Source organism: Gossypium hirsutum, chromosome D08 (genome assembly GCF_007990345.1).
Source record: "Gossypium hirsutum isolate 1008001.06 chromosome D08, Gossypium_hirsutum_v2.1, whole genome shotgun sequence".
NCBI lineage: Eukaryota > Viridiplantae > Streptophyta > Magnoliopsida > Malvales > Malvaceae > Gossypium > Gossypium hirsutum.
In genome coordinates, this window is record NC_053444.1 from 9,666,307 (window position 1) to 9,689,746 (window position 23,440).

Below are 23,440 nucleotides of genomic sequence, written 5' to 3' on the forward strand. Positions count from 1 at the left end.
AATCTTATCAAGTATATACCTTACTCTGCCAAATTGACCCACCAAAGATAATAAGAATGAGCCAATCCCATGTACTCTTGTCCTCTCAAGTCAAGAGTCAACCTTCAAGTAAGAGTCCAACACCCCATAGCTCACTTCCTTGTAGGTCCAGACCAAGCACAATGGCCCAAACACCTTGCATCAAAACGCCCCAATCTGTTCTTCAATGTTTCAAAAGCAGAGAGAAACAGACATCAAATACTATATGCGGCTAGCATTTCTGCTTGAGATGCTAAAACTTGCCCCCACTACAGATGACAGCAACCATTACAGATTTTGAATTCCATTCCTTCTCTGCTGGACAATCAATGTTTTCCCTGTACCTGCAAATCTTGCTGAACCCCACTCAATCCTATGTTACTAATACACCTAAAGTTCTGCTTAATTTTCAAAAGGGTCTCGTATTTTTATCCAAACCATTTCAAATATCAAATAAATTAACTGGTCTTGGATTCAATTTATACATTTTTTTATCTCCGGGTGACCAAGGGTCTGATTATACACTGCAAACAATTCCAGAAAATTTTCAATCTCTTTCCAACAGAAATTGCATATTTCAAACACAACCACACTTATGGAGGGGGTTAATGAAAAGACACAAATCCACATCACGAATTACCCAAGCTGGAGTTAGAAGGGCTGCTTGAGTTCATATCAAATTAGTAATTTTAGCTTAGGCTTGGGTCTCCTTGAAGCTCTTAGCCAACCAGATGGCAGTTTCCCTAGGAGAAACTTTCTCAGTTCCGAATGGTTTCAAAAGCACCCCAAGCTCGTCATACCTTTGATGTTGTAAGAGTCTCGCACTGAACTCAAGCAACCCTTCTAATGCCTCTGCTCGCTGCCGGTACGACGAGGTGTCGAACCGCCGCTGTCGTGAATCAGAAGATGAATGAGTGGATGCAGCAGCATGATCATGTTCTGAGCCTTCACCATCATCTCGTCCAACTCCTAGACTTTGGTCACTGCAATTGGATGTTGTGATAACTTTGTCCAGAGTCTGAACTGTGCAGTTGTCCTTTGTTATAGAATGGTTGGCACTGTTGATTGAAGAAGAAGAGCACTTCGCGGATGTTGATGAGGTTCCACGAACGCAAAAAAGGGGACCATCAGAAGGAGCTAAAGGGAACTCTGCTATTTTGTCAATTCGTGGGGTATTAACAGAAACATCAGGGGAGTTAATGCTGCGAAGCAAACCGACATCGACATTGGCTCTATAGGGGGTCACCAAGGCTGCAGTCCTTGTTAGCAATGGAAGAGATTCTCGGCGCGATGAGTAGGAAGATTTCCTTACTGGTGTTTTTGATATTGGAACCTGCACATTTACCAGTATAAGTAAAATGCATCCATAATTCATCTTACAAAATTAACCCACCATCGAAAGATTACTGTTCTCAGTTTAACAAAATTATTTCATTTCCAAGAAAACTGCCAACAATTTCCACTTTAGATTTAGTTTTAGTCTCCACAGAAATTACTGAATTCTCATTTTCAAATACACCAACTAATTTTTAAGCACACCAACACCAAAAATCCTACTAGATAAGAAAAGAACATGATGTCGTCCAAGAATTAATCACAAATTTTACATCAAGGAAAAGATGAAACAAATGCATGACTGCAGGGGATGAAATGTGAAAGACCAAAAGCAGAAGACAGCTATCATCTAGGAGGCTAGACTCGGTCAACACTGTGAATCCTACTAGATAAGAAAATGAAAATGTGCATGCTTTTGCACTAGTGTTGCTAGGCAAACATCTCAGGAAGAACGAAAAAACAACTAAGTACGAAGGTCCCATTCTCAATCCCTTCGAAATTTGAAAGATAGAGAACTTAAGAGATGTCATTTCCAAGTCATCCCCAATCCACGAAGAAATGAAGACTAATTTCTCTATTTAACACAGATATAAAGAAATATGTAACTTACCAAATCATGTTTTTGACCAGTCTGGGATTTTTTAGAAGGTATTGTACGCTTCCTTGGAGTGACAGATACTGCAGGCGTCACTCTTGGGGTCTTAACAGCAGTGGGAAACTTTGTGGCTGCTGACTCGTCAACAGTAGCAATCTCTTCATTGTCAAAGCCAACAGAAAACTCTGTGAACTTCTCAAACAAATAACTTGGAATTTCTTGCTCTCTTTGAATATAACTTAAGGAGTCTTGTTCAGTTTCAGATACACTGGGGTTCAAAGCCCTATCATTGCTGAATGATCGCCTTCTGCCTATGACATCTTGCTCAACAAATCTAGTTTTCTTTACAAAATTTAAATCAGACCACCGAGTGGGTATATTGTTGCACCGTGGGCTATTTAATTTCAGATGAACTTTGAGAACATATGGCTGAAGATGTGGATGAGAGAGCAACTCTGAAGCCTGGGTGCATTTCCATTTATTTAGGTATTTAATTTATAAAATAGAAGGATATAAGTTTGGCAAAACCATACTTCAACCAGAAAGCTAATGGAGCAAAAAAAATGTGTGATATATACAAAATACATATTGAATTTTGAGCTCTTTTACATCTCAACCTTGAGGCCACTAGTTCAAAGTTCAAGAGAATACTAAATCTCTTTAAAAGAAATGTTGATTCAAGCAAGAGTTCTAAAATTTCTTTACATGCTAATCTACAAGGGAAGGTGTGATATCACTAACGTCTTGAAAACCTATCTGTCAGCCTGATCTCAGTTGTTGATAACTTGACCTACTACTGAAAGTAAAGTACTATTATACGAGTAAAGAAGTCCAACTACTACTTTTTTCCTAGTAAATGTTATTCCTATTGAGGATATCCCCTCATACTTGTGTCTGTAAAAACTGTAAAAGATGAAATGAGAAGGGGAAAGAAACATACACTTGGTCTAAGTTCGGGATTCTTTCGTAGCATGCTTTTTATAAGTCCTCGACTGAAGCAAGAGAAAAAAAAATTAGACAGGTAAGCAAATCTTATTGATTGAGACAAGAGTGCAACAATATAAATAACCACAACGATAAAAAGAAATTATTTTAAAAAGTCAAATGGTATTGAGAACAAGTCATTTATATACATATAGAGGATAGTAGACTCACAATGCACTGGTGTACATGGTTGGTAAAGGAGCCACTATAGACCTATTTATTTTGTTAATCAGAGCCCGCATATCCTGATAAGAAGATGCAAACAGAAGGTAGCCATTAGGGTTAACCAAATCCAAAAGGATGGATGACCATTTAAGGAACATGCAAGACCATGGATATATAGTGGTTCCTTGTCCTACAGGTAGCATATGAAATAAGCATTTATCTTTATGTGATTCCATCATCTGAAAACATGATAAGCCATTCAACTTAACACTAGGATGTTAAGATTAGGTGCTAATTGATAATTGAGTGTAAGGAACATGCAAGACCATAGATATATACTGGTTCATTGTCCTACAAGTAGCATATGAAAGAAGCATTTATCTTTATATGTGATCCCATCATCTGAAAACATGATCAGCCATTCAGCTTAACACTAGGATGTTAAGATTAGGTGCTAATTGATAATTGAGTGTAAGGTGATAATCCTTACTACTATGGGTCCATCCTTGAAGATAAATTTGCTTCTTCAACATATGAGCACAGATACCAAACTTAATGGTAAGCAAACGATTTTCAAGAAAATCTTAATTTAAGAAACAAATCTCAAGTTAGTATCACTAGGGTCATTATATTTTCCAACAATGAAACCCTGACCACGAAAAATGCTATCCAGCTTAAGTTCTTAATGAGAATTATCAAATCATAGCACCACAAGAACATTAAGTGGGAATTAGGAGGGAAAAAGAACAGAAAAGCTGTGCTAAACAAGGACTAGATTTTAAATCGTACAACAACAGAATCCTTTAAGACCAGAACTGGCATGAGCACTTCTTTCATATCTCATAGGAATCAATAACTAGATGCTCATTTTTTAGTCACTCAAGAGAAATTGATTAAAAGAATAGTTTGTGATAACCAGTTCATCAAATTCCACATTCTAAGAAATGATGATTTTGGCCATGCCAAGGTCTTAATTAACAGAAGATCAGAAACTTACAAAAGCTTTAAATGCAGGTTTGTGAGCAGTCATTTCATACAGGCAGCATCCTGAAAAGATGCACCGCATTAGATATATGTAGAATAGAGAGGATGGGGAGGAGGAGGAAGAAGAAGAGATTAGCAATCAAATTAAGATATTTCTAAAATTTCAATAATTGCAACACACCTAAAGACCAAATATCTGACTTGGAACCATAAGGTATATCAGCAAGTAGCTCAGGGCACATATAACTAGGAGTTCCCACAACCTGTATTTAGAGCAAAACTGTATTATTAAAACAAAGCAAAAGGTGAAACCATATAAAACAGTACCATTTGTCTGATACTCACAGATGAAGCAAGGTCATCAGAAGTCAACATTTTAGCAAGACCAAAATCACCTGCATAGGTGCACAACATAGAAACTCGCTATGTTTAAAATATGGAAAGCTAAACACAGAGGCATAACCGACACATGTTAAACAAAGCAAATCATGAAATTAGGCACAAAAGGGTTATTACCTAGCCGTATATCTTGATCTTTTGTCAAAAATATATTTGAGCACTGAAACAAAATTAAGTTCAGATGCCATAAGCCCAAAATCACATACATTAAACTGACCAATCTTCAGTAAGAATTACCACTGACCTTTACATCACGATGTAGAATATGATTGGCATGTAAGTAATCAAGTGCCATTAGGAGTTGAACTAGCCACTTGCAAAGTTTCTGTGTATAATTTATTAAGGGGGGAAAACAGCAATTACTTTTTAAAGTACTATAGACAGCTAAGTCTTTGCGAAGGTGGCCTAAAGTTTTACTACCTCCTCAGAGAAATGCACACCATTGGCTCTTTTTATAGCTTCTGCCCTGTATAATGAGCAATATCAATGTACTGAAGTTAGAAACAAGAGCAAGACAGATCATACCTTAAGAAATTCTCATTTGCCAAACAATTTCAACATACCCAATCAAATAACAAAGAAAACTTACATATCTCCACCTTCACAGAATCCTATAATTATGCAAACATAGCAACCCTGCAAAATAAAAAAGCAAAACAACATTTAGTGGGCAAATTCATTATTAATGTAAACTATGAAATAAAGAAGCATGAAGCGGAATAAAAAGAGAAGAACAACACTATCTACTAACCCTCTCTACCCAGGAATCTTTGTATTCCACAATAAAAGGATTCTTCACCTTAGAAATAAGCTCCATCTGCACCAAGGGAACCAAAAGGGCATTTTAACAACAGAAATATTTCTTTGATCAATGGGGCAAATTTTTGGAGCATAAAAGATGCCAATCAATCCTTTTGAATTTGCTCTCAATTTTCAATAAATTCTCCACATTGAGAAAGAAAATTTATGCATATATCAACTGCCTTTTTAGAAGCCAATGTGACACTTCACATTATTATAATAAGAATAAAAGGAGCACATAAAAAGAGCTGACCTCTTGATGGGCAGATCTACGAGCCCTATCAGTCTGCCGAGCAAGGCGAATCTTTTTTAGGACATACCTGACGGGTAAAGAAGAATTAAGGCAATGTTGATATAATAAATGGGAAAGAAATCACCTCATTCCACACATTCCCACAATGAAAATCAAATATGCAAAACAAATATAGCACAGTTCAATACATGCATTTAGTCACACACGAAAGAGCACATGCAAAAGCATGTGTGAGCGTTGAAATTTGAACTATAGAGAGCAAAACTGAAGTGCAAGCAAACTCACTTCTTCTTTTCATGTTTATGTCTCACAAGCAGGGCAGAGCCAAAAGATCCTTTCCCAATCTGCTCTAGAATTTCATACTGCTCCATATTGAAGATCCCCCCCCCCCCGGGTTGAGGCAAAGTCGAAGAGTCTCCAACTGTTACTGTAACAAGTAAATTTACCAGATAAAGTTAGTTCCAATTTAACTGCAAGCAGTAATGACAAAAGAATAAGAGAAAATAATGATTTCCCAATGGTGAAACATTAGTACATGAGCGTATAGCTATCTACCGTAATAAATCTAATAAATGTAATTTGCAGTGGCAATAATGTACAGAACTACCAGAAAAGCAATATCTACACTAGAAAAATCCTTTAAAAAAAGGCAAATACAGCTTTAAAAACGCTAATTTCTGCCGTTTTATGAAGGCAATTTAGTTATCGCTCGACCTCTAAGCCTGAAAGTTCTACGAAATATTTTTCATTCCTACAACATGATCAGCCAAAATTAATCAAGTAACTTTAAAATTTAATTTTTTTTGTAAAAAAGGAAATGTTTCTAGCGGCATTTAAGCAAGAGCCGTTAAGTAACAGGCCTAAGTAAAAAAGAAAAAGTTTCACTCTCGTCTACTCTACTTCTTCATACCAACTAAAATTAAGAAAAATAAGAAGAGAGAACAGTTTATTCACTCCTATTATGCATTAACGACGTAAATTGCTTGAGAAATGAAAAATCGAAGAAGAAAAACAAGATAATTAATCCACAAAAAAAAAGTTACCTGAAGTGAAAAACACAAAAAAGCAGCTGAAAGAGACCAAACGGGGATCTCTTTTGAAGTTCTTCGAAGCAAAGGATAAAAGAATCTCTTCACTTCACTTGGCTAAAAAACTTCAAAAAAGAAAAAAAAAACCTACATTAGTTTTTGAATTTGATAGCATAAAAACAAAAGTTTGAAAAAAAACGTGGAAGATTCTTACCTAATTTAAAGCAACATTATTATCAATTATTAATTTTTTATACTAATTTTGGGAGATGGAGCTGAACGAACAGTGGAGAACGAACAAGAAAAAAAAAGAAAAGAAAAGTGGTGAAGAATTTAAAATTCAAAATGCACTATTTCCAGAAGAGAGAGAGAGGTCAAATGGCTTTTTCAAGTAATGTTGTTTTTATACGTTTTTCCTTTTTGGATAGGGCGGGCCGGGGTGGGGGGTTTCCTGCTAACGACGGCGAAGGGAAAGGTGCAAAAGAAGAGGTTTTTTAATTTTTAAAGGATAAACTATAAAAATAGTCACTTTTGTTTGCCTCAGATTATATATTAGTCATTTATGTTTGAAATGTTACGTTTTAGTCACTTACGTTATTGTTTTGTTACGAAGTGGTCACTCTACCGTTAAGCTTTATTACCTCCCTAACAGTGATCCTACGTGGCAGTCCAAATGAGTTTTAAATACCAACTTGAATGTCCTACGTAGTAGTCCAAATTAAATTTATTTAATTAAAAACCTATTTTTATCCTACCAACTAGACATCCAAGTTGGCATTCAAAACCCATTTAGACTGCCACGTAGGACTACCGTTAGGGAGGTAACGGAGTTTAACGGTAGAGTGATCACTTCGTAACAAAACAATAACATAAGTGACTAAAACATAACATTTCAAACATAAGTGACTAATATATAATTTAAGGCAAACAAAAGTGATCATTTTTATAGTTTACTCATTTTTTAATTTGTAATAATTTATTTAATTGAAATAATTAAAATATTTACAGATGATGTAATTAATTCGACTACTATATGATTTCAAAACATTCATTAGGGTTTTTTACCCAAATAGTATAGAAAAAAAAAGAAATACTGAAATAGGATGTCAGAAAAAAATTTACCAAAATAGGTTACTTTTTTATTGGAGCCTATTAGATAGGCGCTAATGAATAAAATAATAATAATTTTTTTTGAATAAAATATAATTTTATATTTTCCCGGGTCAGTATATAACCCGTATAATACATAGTATTGGTGCCTATTTGGGAGGCGCCAATGGTGGTGCCTATCTAGGAGGCGTCAATGGTGGTGCCTATCTGGGAGGCACCAATGCTCTGATTTTTTCCGGTTTAGGGTTATGTTATAAATTTAAGATTATGTTATAAATTTTTGTGTTTGTAATTATTTAAAATTCAATTTATTAGTAATAAATTACAAAATTACTAATAAGTTATACTAATAAATTTATAACATAATCCTAATTTACTAACAAATTAATTATAAAATAATTACAATATTCATACAAAAAATTACAATATTACAATATATCCCGACATTACAATATTCATACAAAATTACAAAATTACAATATTCATACAAATTATTTAAAATTTAAGATTATGTTATAAATTTAGGATTATGTTATAAATTTTTGTGTTTGTAATTATTTAAAATTTAATTTATTAGTAATAAATTACAAAATTACTAATAAGTTACTAATAAATTTATAACATAATCCTAAATTACTAACAAATTAATTATAAAATAATTTCAATATTCATACAAAAAATTACAATATTACAAAATATCCCGACATTACAATATTCACACAAAATTACAATATTACAATATTCATATAAAATTGCAATATTTTTTTGTTATTAATTATTAATTATAGATTATCTATATTTAGTATGAATATTGTAATTTTTTTGTATGAATATTGTAATATTATAATTTTGTATGAATATTGCAATTTTTTTGTATGAATATTGTAATATTGTAATATTATAATTTTGTATGAATATTGTAATGTCGGGATATATTGTAATATTGTAATTTTTTGTATGAATATTGTAATTATTTTATAATTAATTTGTTAGTAATTTAGGATTATGTTATAAATTTATTAGTAACTTATTAGTAATTTTATAATTTATTACTAATAAATTAAATGTTAAATAATTACAAAGACAAAAATTTATAACATAAATTTCATTGGCGCCTCTCTATAAGGCACCTTCATTGGCGCCTCTCTATGAGGCACCTTCATTGGCGCCTACCTGATAGGCGCCACTCGACCCGACCCGTTGACCGTATTTTGACCCGTATTTTTAAAAAAAATTATTAAAAAAATATAAAAAAAATTTTATTCAAAAAAATTTTATTATTTTTTTATTCATTGGCGCCTATCTAATAGGCTCCAATGAAAAAAGTAATCTATTTTGGTAAAATTTTTTTCTGACATCCTATTTCAGTATTTTTTTTTCTATACTATTTGGGTAAAAAACCCAATTCATTAACTAAAAAATAAAGAATATTGAATATTGATAAACATTAATATTTAATTTAATTTTGTTAATTTGGTTTTTTATTCATAATTATGTAGGTCAAGCAAGATATTATATTTTATTTAATTAATAATTAAGTTTTATTTTTATAATTAAAAAATAAATGTTTTATATATTAAATTTGTGAAAAAATTGATATTTAATTCTATATGGGTTTGAATTTTTTAAAATTAGAATATTGTATCGCGGTAGTTTATGATGTTAAACGACAGCGTTTCAAAGTGGTTCTGCGAATGGCCTTGTGACGGTGAGTGATTTTGCTGCCCCACCTCTACGTTGACTCCTCACCTTACAAAAGATTCCATTTGGACTCTTCCAGATTTTCTACCTTTTTATTTATTAATTTATTATTTCATTTTGTATTTACCAAAGAGTAGAAGGCCCCGTTAGGTCCAATTAGGTAATTGGTATTCATATTGTATGAACTTTTTTATTTATTTATTTTTGAGGAAAGTCGGTTTTTTATTATTAAATTGATGATATTATAATTTAAATGATGCAATCTAATTAAAAAATTACTCTCACACATATATATATATATTCAAAACTTGATTTTTTTTAATATCCATGTTTTTTTAGTGTGAAATTTTATAATTTAGTGCTTGATAATGAGCTTCCAACCTTTCAAATTTGGTTGAAAATGTCCTTGGTACCAATCTACCATATATAAGACCCTTGTTAAAAAAGACAACAATAAACATAAAAATCAAGTGATTGTAGCAGTCCAAAACTTTTCTAATTAAAAGATTTGATTGGTTTTCAGGACAATGCCCACCATTTTTCTTTAAATTTTGTTTCTTTTAAAGGAGCAATGTCAAAGTCTAGGTATATTAAAAGTCATTCACACTTATCACCAGAGACATGTAATCTTGATAATGATAGCCAAACCCAATATGACAAAATGAGTTGCAGAAATGGGATGAAAGGTCTTATCCATAAGCTGGACAGGGTTGTAATGTATGCATCACATGTTCCATTAAGATTGCATCTAAACTAGACTGTCTAAATGTAACACCCCTTATTTAAGATCGTTTTCGGAGTCGAGTACGAGGCGTCATCTAACTTAACTTACTAGTTCGGAACATAAAAATGTACTTTTAGAATTAATTTCACTATTCACAACAAAATTGTCCACCTGCACAGCTGTCACTAATTTAATTATAACTCGAGTTACGAAACTCGAAATTTAAATTCGTAAATTTTCCCTAAAACTAGACTCATATATATTTTTACCATAAAAGTTTTAGAATTTTTGGTTTATCCAATTAGTACAGTTTATTCATTGAATACTCCCCTGTTTCACTGTCTGACGGTTCTGACCACCACTCACTAAAAATAAATTATCTCAATGTACAGACTTCATATGGTGTTTTTGCTTGTTTCTATAGAAAATAGACTCACTAAGGAATCTATACATATAAATTTTAACTCATAATTCTTTCTATAAAATTTTTAATGATTTTATAAAGTCAGAACAGGGGACTTCAAAAATCATTCTGACCCCGTCTTACTACAATTCAAATATCTCATAATATAAAATTCCTTTGCCTACATTGTTTCTTTCATGTAAAAATAGACTTGATAAGATTTAATTCTATATACCATTAGCTCTCTAATTCCATTTCTACTATTTTTGGTGATTTTTCAAATTCACGTCACTGCTGCTGTCCCAAAAACTACTCCTTTGCAAAATTTTTACTTTTTATAGTTTCTTTGTTTTCATTACCATTTAAGCATACATAACACCAAAACATATTCTTTACTAACCATTTCAATAGCTAATATTTAGCCATATCATATGAACATACTCAAAATGTATAAGTCTCTATACATGCCATAACTTTAAACGTTTTGAAATCACATAATATCGAAATGTCTGTTGATAGTGTGATACGAGGCTCCGACGATCCCCAATTCGAGCAAGCTCAAAACACTATAAAACAAAGTAAAGGAAGAAAGGTGTAAGCTACTAATAGCTTAGTAAGTTACATGTAAACAATAAGTACTCATTTAATAATTAACATTTTTAACATATAACTAATCAATACATTTCTTAGCAATTTCAATCACTTACACATGCACAATCTTGCCAATTCACTTGCACATACTTTTACACACTTAACATTTATCACATATGCTCATTCTTTCAAATGTACCTGCATACACACTTCATTTCTTGTTCACTTTAACTCATTATTAATCCCGTTGAACACTCGGAATATACACAGATACGTAGAGAATTAGCACATAAGTGCCACACTGGTATGTAGCCGAAGCTACCACTGATCAATAACACTGGAAATGTCCACGGGCCTGCTCACACAAGCTGTCAGGTGTCTGCAACACATGCTATATCACCCAGCACTCGGGACTCACTGTAACACTGTAACACTGGTCTCTAGTGACATGTCACTTGTATCCACTTCTATTCCTAAGTTCAACCGGGAATTTACACTTAACACTTTATTTTAAACACTTTATCACTTGAATAATTCATGAACAATTCTCCATCCACATTCAATATTAATTCACATATCAAATATAATTCACAATTTATAAAAATATATTGCTATTATTTACACGTAACTTACCTCGGATGCAAAACGACTATTTTCGTAAATTAGTCGATGACATTCTCTTTTCCCCGATCACTTCCACTATTTCTTCTTTCTTGATCTATACTAACACAATTTAATATATTTTATCAACATTCCATTCAAATACAATTCATACATAATATTTTGACAAACTTACATTTTTCCCATAACTTTTCAAAAGTTATACTTTCGTCCCAAAGCTCATAAAAATAAAATTCACTAAATTTCTTAAATTTCATACCTCACTAAATCATATTTCATGCTTATAATAGCCCTCAATTTCACAAAATCACAACTTTATGCACACTTTACTATCTTTCACAATTTAGTCATTTTTCAACATTTTTATCGAAATTTATCTAGTAAAACTCGTAATTAGCACTTCAAACATTCATTATCTATCATCATTCATCAAATTACAACTATATCATAAATGGGTCAATTTTTAAACTTTAATTCCATTTAAAATAAATGGTAAAAACATGAAATTCAAGCTTCAATAAGCATAAAAATACGAAAATAATTAAAAATGAGGCAAGAAATCACTTACAATTGAGCTTAGAAAAATCAAGAACCCTAGCTATTAGGACATGAAATTTTCAGCAGCAAGCTCTTTTTTTTTGAAGAAGATGAACACTTGTTTTCATCTTATTTTGTCTTTTATTCAATTTTGACAAAAATGCCCTTGACCCACTTACTTAGATATTTTTCTAGAATTACCCTTATGTGTCCATAACACTAATTTATGGTCTATTTGCCACATAAACACTCCCAATTTCATGCAATAATTCAATTAAGTCATTTAATCACTAATTAGACACACTTTGCATTTTTCTCAATTTAGTCCTAAAAATTCAATTAGGCACTAAATCATTAAAATTTCCTATCTATATTTTCACACAATATTTCAATCAATCGGTAATTAATAAAAATTTATAAAATTAAACTATTTCACTTCGGATTTATGGTTACGAAACCATTGTTCCGATTAGGCCCTATTTCGGGCTATCACACTAAAAACCTAAAAATAGCTACAACAATAATTTCATTCCCAGGTTTTACAGACATTAATGAACCTAAATCTGAGCTGAAAATGCCATGACTTCAAATGTTTCCCTGCAAAAGAGCTCACTCCACAACAAAGTGAAATAACTTCAAAAGCTAGTATTAAGCATTGCAAAGCAATATTTATTGGCCCTGAAGAAAATCATTTCTAATGAAATCTAGGATTTATACCAAGGTAAATTTATAAAGAAAGGGAAGTTTTTAGGTTATAAAAGTGCAACTTCTTTTCATTTTGATGTGCTTGAAATATACAGTAGGATCTCGAAACTAAAGAAGATGAAAGCTTCTCTAAGACATTAGATATGTGAAATGCAAAACTAGGAAGATGAACATTATTGACAATGCAACTAGTCTCATTATTGGTAAACTACACTGATTATGTGCCCATGATACGTAATTACCTCGATCTCATTTAGTTTGGGGTCGCACGCATGCACAAAAGGGTGAGTTCTTCCTCTTCTTGATGTTTCTTACCCCACTGTAAAGATAGTCTCGCAATAAAACAGTTGTTTTGTGTTCAATGATTTTGGTTCGACCTCTACTTTCTTTTTCATCGTCAAGCTTCAGTAAGAGAAACTGTATTTTCTGCACCTCCAACTGCAAGCACCCAATCTTTTCTAACCCTTTTCGAGCTTGTTCTGATATTCCTTGCCTCCTACCACTTCCGCTCCCATCCAAATCTATTGCAGGTTTCCCATCAAGAAGGGACCGTGAAGGGTCTCTAGCATGCATTATCAATTTGCGATTAAAATCAGATAGTTTTTTGACAGCTTCCTCAATTTCTTCTAGCTGCTCTTTTACCGTACCATATTCAATTTCTTTCCCCTTTTTGCCCTTCTCAGTTATCTCTACCTTCCTCTTCAGATCCTGTAGAGTTATCTGAAGATTAGCCAACTTTTGAGCATCAGAATCAAGTCTTTCTAAAATCTTCCTCTTCTTTTCTTCTTGGTTTGGCTCTGTAAATCTCTTAGATTTCTCTTTATCTACACCCAACTCCTTGACATGAGATTTCGTAGAGTGCTGACTGCCCTTGTGTACTTTTACTGTATCAATTTGTTGATGGTTAGATGGTCCGGTGACAATCTTCTGGGCCTTATCACCACTCAAATCAATGTTACCATCACGGTCACTGGCTTCCCACAACCCAAGCATCTGATCATCAGCCTCTGAAATTTCTCCCCGGCTTAACCTATGAGATGAGCACTCAGATATCTGGTCAAGCATAATATCTTTTGTCATCATCTCATTGTATTCTTCAATGATTTCAGGTATTAGTCTCTGCGTTTTGACATTGTTACCGAGTCCCTGGCCAAGTTCCAGTACTTGTTTATCATTCACATGCCTTTTTACTCCAACATTTTCTTGACCTGAGCTGCTTCCATTTCTTAAATCTTCCATCTGCTTCATAGCAGTCTCTAGTTTGGAATTGAGATTTAAGTTTTCCGTCATTGCAAGCTTTTCCATTTCCAACACTGCTTTTTCAATAGCTTTAATTCTCATGTTGATACCCTGCAAGTCAAAACAACCATCTGGAACTGTGGCAATTCGAACTTCATTTGTTTGTTGATAGTTATCAACATGCAAGTCAGTCCCTAGAGTGACGTCCTGGAAAACAAGATTGCAGTAAGTGAAAGAATCATAGCTCATAACCACTAAAGATCCATCACATTGTTAACATAAATGATAATTTACTGGCAAGGTCTCATTTATATCCAGCCTATTTCTTCTAAACAGAACTAGCTTACACTTTCACAAATTTTTTACATGCTTTTAGTCTTACAAAATATCTTGGTAATATTATACACAAAATCTTGGCATTGTAGAAGCAAAATAATATCAGAAACCACATATTCAATTAACAGGAATTAAGAAAACAAGTTAAAAGTGTGCATGAAATTCATTATATGGTAACAGCTAATATGGCCCCTAAAAGGAACTGCTCTCCAAACATTACTTCAGCGTAAATACTAAATAGCTTTCTCATTAGAAACAAAGTTTCAAAAATAGATCATTTTAGTAACAGCATGTGGGTACAAACTTCGACATTTAGGTTCATAAATTTGCAGTCAAAATTTTAAAAGTGAAATAAAAAGCAATTAAGAAAGTACAAAAATGGGAAATTGCTGGTTTAAATAAGCCACCAGATGCACATTCAGGTCACAAACATACATGGCTAAGTTAGCACTGAAGTTGTTATTTGAACCAAATAGTATGACAACAGCCATATTGCTTTGGTTTATTAAAATTTAAATAGCGACAAAAAGTCATAAGCAAAGAAACTTATGTTACCTTTACTTGGCTATGATTTGTGGTAAGTTTAGGATTCAAGAGAGTTCGACTCTCCAAAGATGTCACACTTTCCGAGAGAGAAACAACAGTTGGAACATATACTGCCAACTGAGCTTTAAGTCCTCCATTCTCACATTCCAAGATTCTAACACTTTTTTCCAGCTCTTCTACTTCCATAGCGTTAGACTTACTTCTACTTTCAAGGACTTCACATTCCGCACTGAGCTCACAAGCCTTTTCCTCAAGCAATGCTCCACGGACAGTAGAAATCTGTAGCTCACCAAACAATGCAGTAGCTTGAGTCTCCCAAAGTTCAACCTCATTTCTTCTCTTTTGTAGTTCAACACGCAAACTCTCTTCCCTACATTTCCATTCTTCAAGTTCTTCATGCAATTTTGATAACTCAGCCTCAAAACTCTGATTAGCCTGACGAATGCTTTCAATCTCCTTGTTTTGAATATCATAGTCTCCAGACAGTTTCAGAATTTGCTTCTTTTGATATTTTCCTATCAGCTTGGCTTCCTCATATTTAGTCTTCAGATCCTCCACAACTTCATGCAGTTGGGTTCTCTCCTCTTGAGTTGCACTGAGCATCTTCTTTGCTTCCAAAAGCTCCTTCTCCTTCAGGCATAATAGATCATTTCCCTTCACAACTTCGTCATTTAACTGATTGCAAACAGATCTAACTGAAACTAGCTCATTCTCCAAGTTTTGCACTGTATCCTTGAGATGTAAGTTTACCATTTGCGTTTCTTCAAGCTTGATCTCCATTATCCTCAGTTTTCCCTCAAGATCGTCATTGAAACATTTGAGTTTATCCAGATTGGCACAGAGATGCTTTATTTCCACAAAATTATCAGTAATAATGTTCTTGAGAATAAGAGCAATGTTACTTTGAGATATTGCTTCGGCAAAGACATTACAATTTTCTTCTTCTAAATTGTGTTTCTCATTGCCCAAATCTGAAACTTCCTTCACCAAAGTCCTTTTCTCATCTAGCACCTTGTGGTTCTCTTCAATTGAACTTTGATATGCCCTTTGCAACTCTGATAGTTGCTCACAAACACTCCCTATTTCTGTCCGCAAACTTTTTTCTCTTTGAACTCCCCATATCACTTTTAATCTCAATTCTTCATTTATATCTGCAATTTTTTCAACTTTGTTCTGAAGTTCTGAAAACTGCTCACACTGAACCTTCAACTCCATACGTAGTGAATTATTTTCAGTTGTAAGATTTTCAGCCTCTAGTTTCAGCTGCCTAAGAATTCCAATAAGAACTGAATTCTCAATTATGAATTGTTGATTTTCATCCAGAGACATTAGAAGTGAATTTTGCATCTTTTGAAGCCTACCAAATATACAGTCAAGAACTGATTGGTTTTGTTTGATCGTATCATCATAACCACAGATAGCATCAACTTCAAGCGTCCTCAACATCTGATAAATCCCCATCCTCAGTATAGAAATTTGATCAAATAAGGCTTTTATCTCTGTCTGTTTTATGGAATTTCCAAGCTCCAATTCTGATATAAGTTCTTTTGATAATTTAGAGGCTTCCAAGAGGTTCCTACACTCAAGCACCAAAGATAAATTCTTCTCTTCTAGATCTTGTGCACATTTTTGCAAGATGAAGGTTTCTACATGAGCATTCATGGCCTTATCTAGCTCCTCTTCGTATTCTTTTTTCATGCGCAGACTTTCTCCTTGTAGAAAATGGATCTGAGATTCCATAGAAGTAACCCTGGTTTCATTCAACTTCACAAAACTAGCATGTTGTTGCTTTTCAGCATCTAATGACCTTTGTAGTTCTTCTACTTCATGAAGCATTGATTCTCTCTCTTTTTTCATGACCTCATGCTTTTCTTCTAATCCCTGATATCTATTTTCCAAATCTTCCATCCTTTTCTGACTGATATTCAACTCAGAAATCAAACCTTCTCTCTGTGTTAGCAGACCAGACTTCTCATCACCAAGCAGTTGGTATGAAATTTCTAAGCTCTTTAATTTTGTACTCAATCCTTCAACTTCAACATTTGCATCACAAAGATAATTCATCACTTCTGAAAACTGCTCAGACTGAACCTTCAATTCCTGATGCAGTGAGTTATTTTCTGTTGCAAGATTTTTAGCCTCTAGCTTCAGTTGCCCAAGCAATCCAATAAGAACTGAATTCTCAATTATGAATTGCTGATTTTCATCCAGAGACTTTAAAAGTAAATTTTGCATCTTTTGGAGACTGCCAGATATACAGTCAAGAACTGATTGATCTTGTTTGATTGTATCATCATAACCATGGATAGCATCAAAATCAAGAGTCCTCAACATCTGATAGAGCCCCATCCTCAATATAGTGATTTGATCAGATAAAGATTCTATCTCCACCTGTTTTTGGGAATTTCTATGCTCCAACTCGAAGATAAGTTTTTTGGATAATCTGGAGTCTTCCAAGAGTTTGCTACACTCTTGCAATAGGGATAAATTCTTCGCTTCGAGATCTTGTGCACATCTCTGCAAAATGAAGGTTTCTACATGAGCAATCATGGCCTTGTCTAATTCCTCTTCGTATTCTTTCTTCCTGCATAGACTTTCTCCTTGTAGAAAATGGATTTGAGATTCCATAGAAGTGACTCGGGCTTCATTCGACTTCACAAATCTAGCATATTCTTGCTTTTCCACATCTAGTGACTTTTGTAGCTCTTCTACTTCACAAAGTGTTGATTCTATCTCTTTCTCCAGACCCACATATTTTTCCTCTAATCCTTGATTTCTTTCCTCCAAATCTTCCAACCTTTTCTGACTGACATTCAACTCAGATATCAAACCTTTTCTCTGTGTTAGCAGGCTAGACTTCTCTTCACCAAGCAGCAGGCATGAACTTTCTAAGCTCTTAAGTTTTGCTCTTGATATTTCAAGTTCAGCATTTGTATTAAAAAGGGAAGTCTTCAATTCTGGGAACTGCTCGGATTGAACCTTCAACTCCTGGTGCAGTGAGTTCTTCTCTGTAGCAAGATTTTCTGCCTCAAGTTTCAGTTGCCCAAGCAATCCAATAAGAACTGAATTCTCAATTATGAATTGCTGATTATCATCCAGAGACTTTAAATGTGAGTTTTGCATCTTTTGGATCCCTCCAAATATACAGTCAATAACTAATTGGTCTTGTTTGATCTCATCATCATAACCATGGACATCAATTTCAAGAGCCTTCAGCATTTGATAAAGCCATATCCTCAGTATAGTAATTCGATCAAATAAGGATTTTATCTCCATCTCTTTTTCGGAATTTCTGAGCTCCAATTCAGAGATAAGTTTTTCAGAAAAATTGGAGGCTTCTAGGAGTTTCCCACACTCAAGCAATAGGGATAAATTCTTCTCTTCCATATCTTGTGCACATTTCTGCATGAGCATTCATGGACCTGTCCAATTCCTCTTCATATTCTTTCTTTCTGCATAGACTTTCCCCTTGTAGAAAACGGATCTGAGATTTCATAGCAGTAACTCGGGTTTCATTCAACTGCATGAAACTGGCATATTCTTGCTTTTCCGCATCTAGTGACTTTTGAAGCTCTTCTACTTCGCTAAGTGTTAATTCTCTCTCTTTCTCCAGGCCCATGTATTTTTTTTCTAAACCCCGATATCTTTTTTCTGAATCTTCTAACCTTTTCTGACTGATACTCAACTCAGAAATCAAGCCTTCTCTTTGTCTTATCAGGCCAGACTTCTCATCACCAAGCAACAGGCATGAATTTTCTAAGCTCATTACCTTTACCCTCAATCCTCCAAGTTCAACATTTGCATCAAAAAGGAAATTCTCCAGCACGTTATTCTTCTCTGAAAGCTTCTCCAGATTCTCAGTTGCAATCTGTAACTGAGAGATAAGTGCGTCCTTCTCAGCAGCAAGTGTGGATTTCTCTGTCAAAAGAGATTGACAGGATTCTTCCAATTCCTTTACTCTCCCATGAACACTTTCTAGCATGACATTCAAATCTGACAATGAATTCTCTAAAAGGGCATTTTTCTCAATAAGTTTCTCCATTGTTTTCAACTTCTCTAGGAGATCCACCTTTTCATTTCTGTCTCTCTCACAGGCAGATTTTAGCTCTGTGTTCTCATCCTGTAATTCCTTCACAGTTGATGCAAAGGTTTCTGGATTTAAGCCAACTGACTCCAAGTGCCCTGTCATATCTTGGTGTCTCTTGCTAAAGGCATTGAGTTCCTCTTTCAAACAGTAAATTCCTTGCTGAAGAGCATTTCTTTGGTCCACTCTAAGTGCAACTTCTGCTTCAAGTTTAGCTATAGTCTCCCTTAAGCTTAAGATTTCATCTTGCAAATTCTTGATGGACATTATTGAACTTAAATTGCGTTCATTCAGGCCCTTGTTCTCCTCCTTGACCCTCTGTAGTTCTTCCTCTAAATTTCGCTTACAAGTTTCGGTGACCTGTAAGATTTGAGCCCTATTCTCAAGCTCCATCGCCAATGATCTGAGTTCTTCTTGAGATTGAGAGTGCAAATGCTGAAGAGTTTGAAATGCTATTTCAGCTTCCATGAACCTCAAGCGCTCCTCTTGTAAGGAAGTCCAAAATCCCCCCAATTCCTTCTGCTTCTCTGTTAGTTCTTGACTCTGATCCCCGACCTTCTGCACCAAAGACTCCAATTTAGTATGCAAACTCTGATTGGTCCTCTCTAACAGACTACACCTTTCTTCAACACCTTTTAAACTTGCAGCCCCATCATCTATCTTACTGTTGAGCCTTTGAGCCTCCTCTTGGGCACAAGCAAGTTTGTGTTCCAGGCTAGAAATTGTCTCTAAGCACCGCTGGTACTGAAGCTCAGCTACTTCCTTATCTTTGGTGAGCTCAAAAACTACTTGTTTTAAAGTTTCAAGTTCACTTTCAGCTTTCTCTGCTCGTTCAGTCATCCTTCTGAAACTTTCTTCAGCATTCAATAACTTTTCTTCCAGATTGATTATTGTCTCTGAACACTGCTTGTAACGGGCAAGAGCATCCTCCTTTTCAGCTTCTACTCGGGCAATATCCTGCTTTAAGGCTTGGGCTTCAGTTTTAGCTTTACTAGCTCACTCATTCAGTTCTCCCGCACCCTTTTGCACATGAGTAATATTATTCTCAAGATTATTTACTTTTTCCAAGCACTTTTGGTATTGAACAAGATTTGCGTCCCTTTCAACCTCTGCTTTGGTGAGGGCATCCTTCAAAGTCTGAACTTCAACTTCAGCTTGACTTGCTCGTTCATTAAGTCCCCAGGAATCTTCTTGTGCACGAGAGACTTCTCTCTCTAGACTAGACAATCTCTCCAAACTCTGCTGGTACTCTAGTAGGCCAGCTTCTTTTTCAGCTTCTAATTTAGAAAGAACACTCTTCAAGGTGGAAATTTCCATTTCAGCTTTAGTCACTCTCTCAGATTCGGACGGGACTCGAGCCCTAAGATCAGGGCCCCCATTGTTTGGGAGACTTTGTTTTTTCTCCCCGCTATCATGAAAAAAAAGGCCTTTTCTTTCCCTACCTTCCATAAACTTCACACGGTTTGTAGATTCTTCAGAACCAAACAAATCATAGAACTGTTTCAGACCCTTCCTGTTCGTTACAGATTCGGATCCTTCTATGAAAGCTTTATTCCTCTTGATAGCATGTGAAGAGAGTTCCAAAGCACCCTTCTGCAGCTCGTCAGGCTCCAATAGTGCCCTTACTGGTGGTGGCACCTCAAGTGTTCGGGGGTAAACCTCAGTAGCAGAACCTCCAGGTGAGTCATCTACAAGTGCGACGGGAACTTGATTTGGAAATGCTTCTGTCATGGTCTGATGAGCCTGACGAAGCACCCCGGTTGCATGATCATATCTTTCAGCCAATGCACGGTACGCTCGATAAAACTCTTCTACCAATTTCATTAACTCTGGGCGTTTCTTGTAATACATCTCTGCTCGCCTAGCAAAGGAATCAGCATCTTCTTCAATGAGTTTGATCATTTGCTTGACTTTAGCATCCATGTCTGTTCAAGATAAAGATATTTTGATGGTCAAAATATATGTATACAGAGAAAGATTGAAATTGCAATGCTGAAATTAGACAAAATTATGAAACATAGGAAACCACAATCTCATTACCACTAGGTGAAACCTCATCGGCTTTCATTAATCAATTAACTCTTTCAGACTTAGTTTGGTTAACGAAAACCACTAAGCAAAGATGGTTGTAGACTTTAACTTGCAGAGCAATACCAGATAACATAACTCATCAAGCTTCTAAACCATAATTCTATACTCATTTTAACTAATGTTAACTTTTATCACTCAACTGTACACGGCTCATCATATCATTTTTTCTGTAACAATTAAATAGTAGACACAATGGTAATAATATGGAATATGGATGCATTTTGAATACTGCAATGATGATAATGTACCTGTGAGATTCTCCTGAAGCCATTTTGAATTTTTAGGGCTTATGTGGCTGTTCCACCACCATGAATACATGCCTTTAGAATCCGCGTGCTTCACAGTCGCCATGGCTCAAGTACTCAACACCACCACCTCCTTATTCCAACCACAGATTACGGTTTACAACTCTTGATTCCGAAAACGAGGTGATGGATCAGAAGAAAACCAGTTTTTTTTTTATGAAAACAAAACAACCATTTTCGATGTTAAGAAACAATATGCAAGTCTTCAAATGTCACAGTCAGTACCTGTGCTTCATTCCTGAAAACAGCAAACAAAAGCCAAATAATTCATTTATGACTTTAAGGAAAATTACAACTTCATCAGGTGAGCATGAACATAATAAAAGAAAAGGATCAAGAAGAAACAGGATGAAAAATAACCTGATCAAGAGAATCCAACGGTCCAAATACATATGGAACAAAGCAAGTAATTACTGGTAACTAATGCCTCACAAGTAACCTGATCAAGAAACCACATAATCAAAAACCGGTGGTTAATACAGTAGTAAGGTACAATCTGATTAATCAAACGTAAAGATGCTTTAAGGAAAATTACAGATTCACAATCAAACAAGGCATCTAAATCACCAACAACCATCCGATCGACATTAAATCAGCAGCATTGAACTTACTCATAGAAAACAACTAAGTTACCAAAGAAAAGAAAACTAAAATATCATGAAGTAGAAAAAGAAATGATATGCAAACATGTAATGTAGAATAGATTTTTTTTTTTTAATTACCATAGAATCTGTATAATAAAAAGACGAGAATGATTTCTGGGTTTTGATTATTAGCTGCTGGGGTTCGGCATCTTCGATTCTCAACCCATTTCTTTGAATGATCTTTCAATGGTGCAACTCTCCTTTACTTTCTCTTTGTCAGCTGCTTTTGGTTGCCTTTTTCAGTGCTGGGTTTTGGTGCTATGTGAAAAACATGTGGGGGGGGGGGGAAGAAAACAAAAACAGAGGGGCAGGAGACAAAAATGAATACCCATTAAAAATAGTGAAGCACCTAACAAAACAAAGAAATTAACAAGTCTTAAAATGACTAAAAATCCGATTTTATGTGTTTACTTCGTATTCCTTGCGTATATTCGATTTTAGTGATGTGTTTTGAAAAACAAAACACAGAGATTTTGTGAAAGTGCAATTACAGGCTTGTCCCTTGGGAGTTTGGCCTTGAAGGTTTCAAGAAATAATATTGTTCCTCCTCATGTAGTGTTGTTCATTAGACTGGAGTTTATCTCTCTCTCTCTCTTTAATACAAAATTTCCATTTCTATTATCGTTCTTTATTAAGTATAAAATAAAATAATTAAAATAAAAATAAAAAATACAACTAAATTCATAATAAAAACATTTAAAAAATCAATTTCACCATTAAATAAAAAATTCTAATAATACAAAATAATATAACCGACCTATCTTAGAAAAGGAGAAAAATGAAGACCGAAAACCATGATATTATTAGTTGTTCCTCTCTCTCTCTTTTAAGTGGCCTTTTTGTAGAAACCCCCAATATACTGTTCAATTTCATCATTGAGTCACATGAACATTGCCAAAGATTATATGTTTATCCATTTAGGGCTTGCAGATTTTAGTAGCTATTTTAATTTATCTTTTAAAATCAATTAATAATAAGTTATTTTATTATTTTAAAACTTTTTTTTCACAAAATCATTTGGATCGAATTTGAATATTGAAATTATTATTATTGGGACCAGAAATTATTTTATGTACCCTTTTCACCATATTATCCATGCTTTTTTTATAATTATTTAATTATATTTCAGTAATTTTTTTCATGTTATTAATACAAAATTTTGATAATTTTTTTATCCTAAACTCGAAATTTCAATCTCAAAACTTTAAATTTAAAATCTTAAACTCTGACCCTAACCCATA

The 23,440-nt window shown here is 34.3% G+C and overlaps 1 protein-coding gene and 1 pseudogene across 1 annotated transcript; both read right to left on the reverse strand.

The window, feature by feature from the left end:
* Positions 1–443: 443 nt before the first annotated feature.
* On the reverse strand, positions 444–6,933 carry LOC107914839 (serine/threonine-protein kinase Nek4). Its single transcript, XM_016843886.2, has 16 exons — positions 6,777–6,933; positions 6,578–6,687; positions 5,820–5,961; positions 5,535–5,601; positions 5,232–5,297; positions 5,070–5,116; positions 4,901–4,946; positions 4,725–4,805; positions 4,598–4,640; positions 4,427–4,476; positions 4,263–4,344; positions 4,095–4,144; positions 3,104–3,177; positions 2,889–2,940; positions 1,964–2,410; positions 444–1,351 (listed from the first exon to the last, which is right to left on the reverse strand). The coding sequence occupies exons 3-16, from the start codon at positions 5,903–5,905 to the stop codon at positions 713–715; spliced, it is 1,830 nt and encodes a 609-aa protein (XP_016699375.2). The 5' UTR covers positions 5,906–5,961; positions 6,578–6,687; positions 6,777–6,933; the 3' UTR covers positions 444–712.
* Positions 6,934–10,873: 3,940 nt separating this feature from the next.
* LOC107914832 (protein NETWORKED 1D-like) lies at positions 10,874–22,706 on the reverse strand (annotated as a pseudogene).
* Between the last annotated feature and the right edge of the window lie 734 nt (positions 22,707–23,440).

Excerpts from the sequence above, each read along its gene's own strand:
- LOC107914839 (XM_016843886.2), bottom strand. The coding sequence starts at position 5,905 with ATGGAGCAGTATGAAATTCTAGAGCAGATTGGGAAAGGATCTTTTGGC. Across the intron at positions 4,345-4,426 it reads CTGATGACCTTGCTTCATCT|GTTGTGGGAACTCCTAGTTA; the intron begins GTGAGTATCAGA and ends CTCTAAATACAG. Across the intron at positions 2,411-2,888 it reads ATCCCGAACTTAGACCAAGT|GCTTCAGAGTTGCTCTCTCA; the intron begins GTATGTTTCTTT and ends AAATGCACCCAG.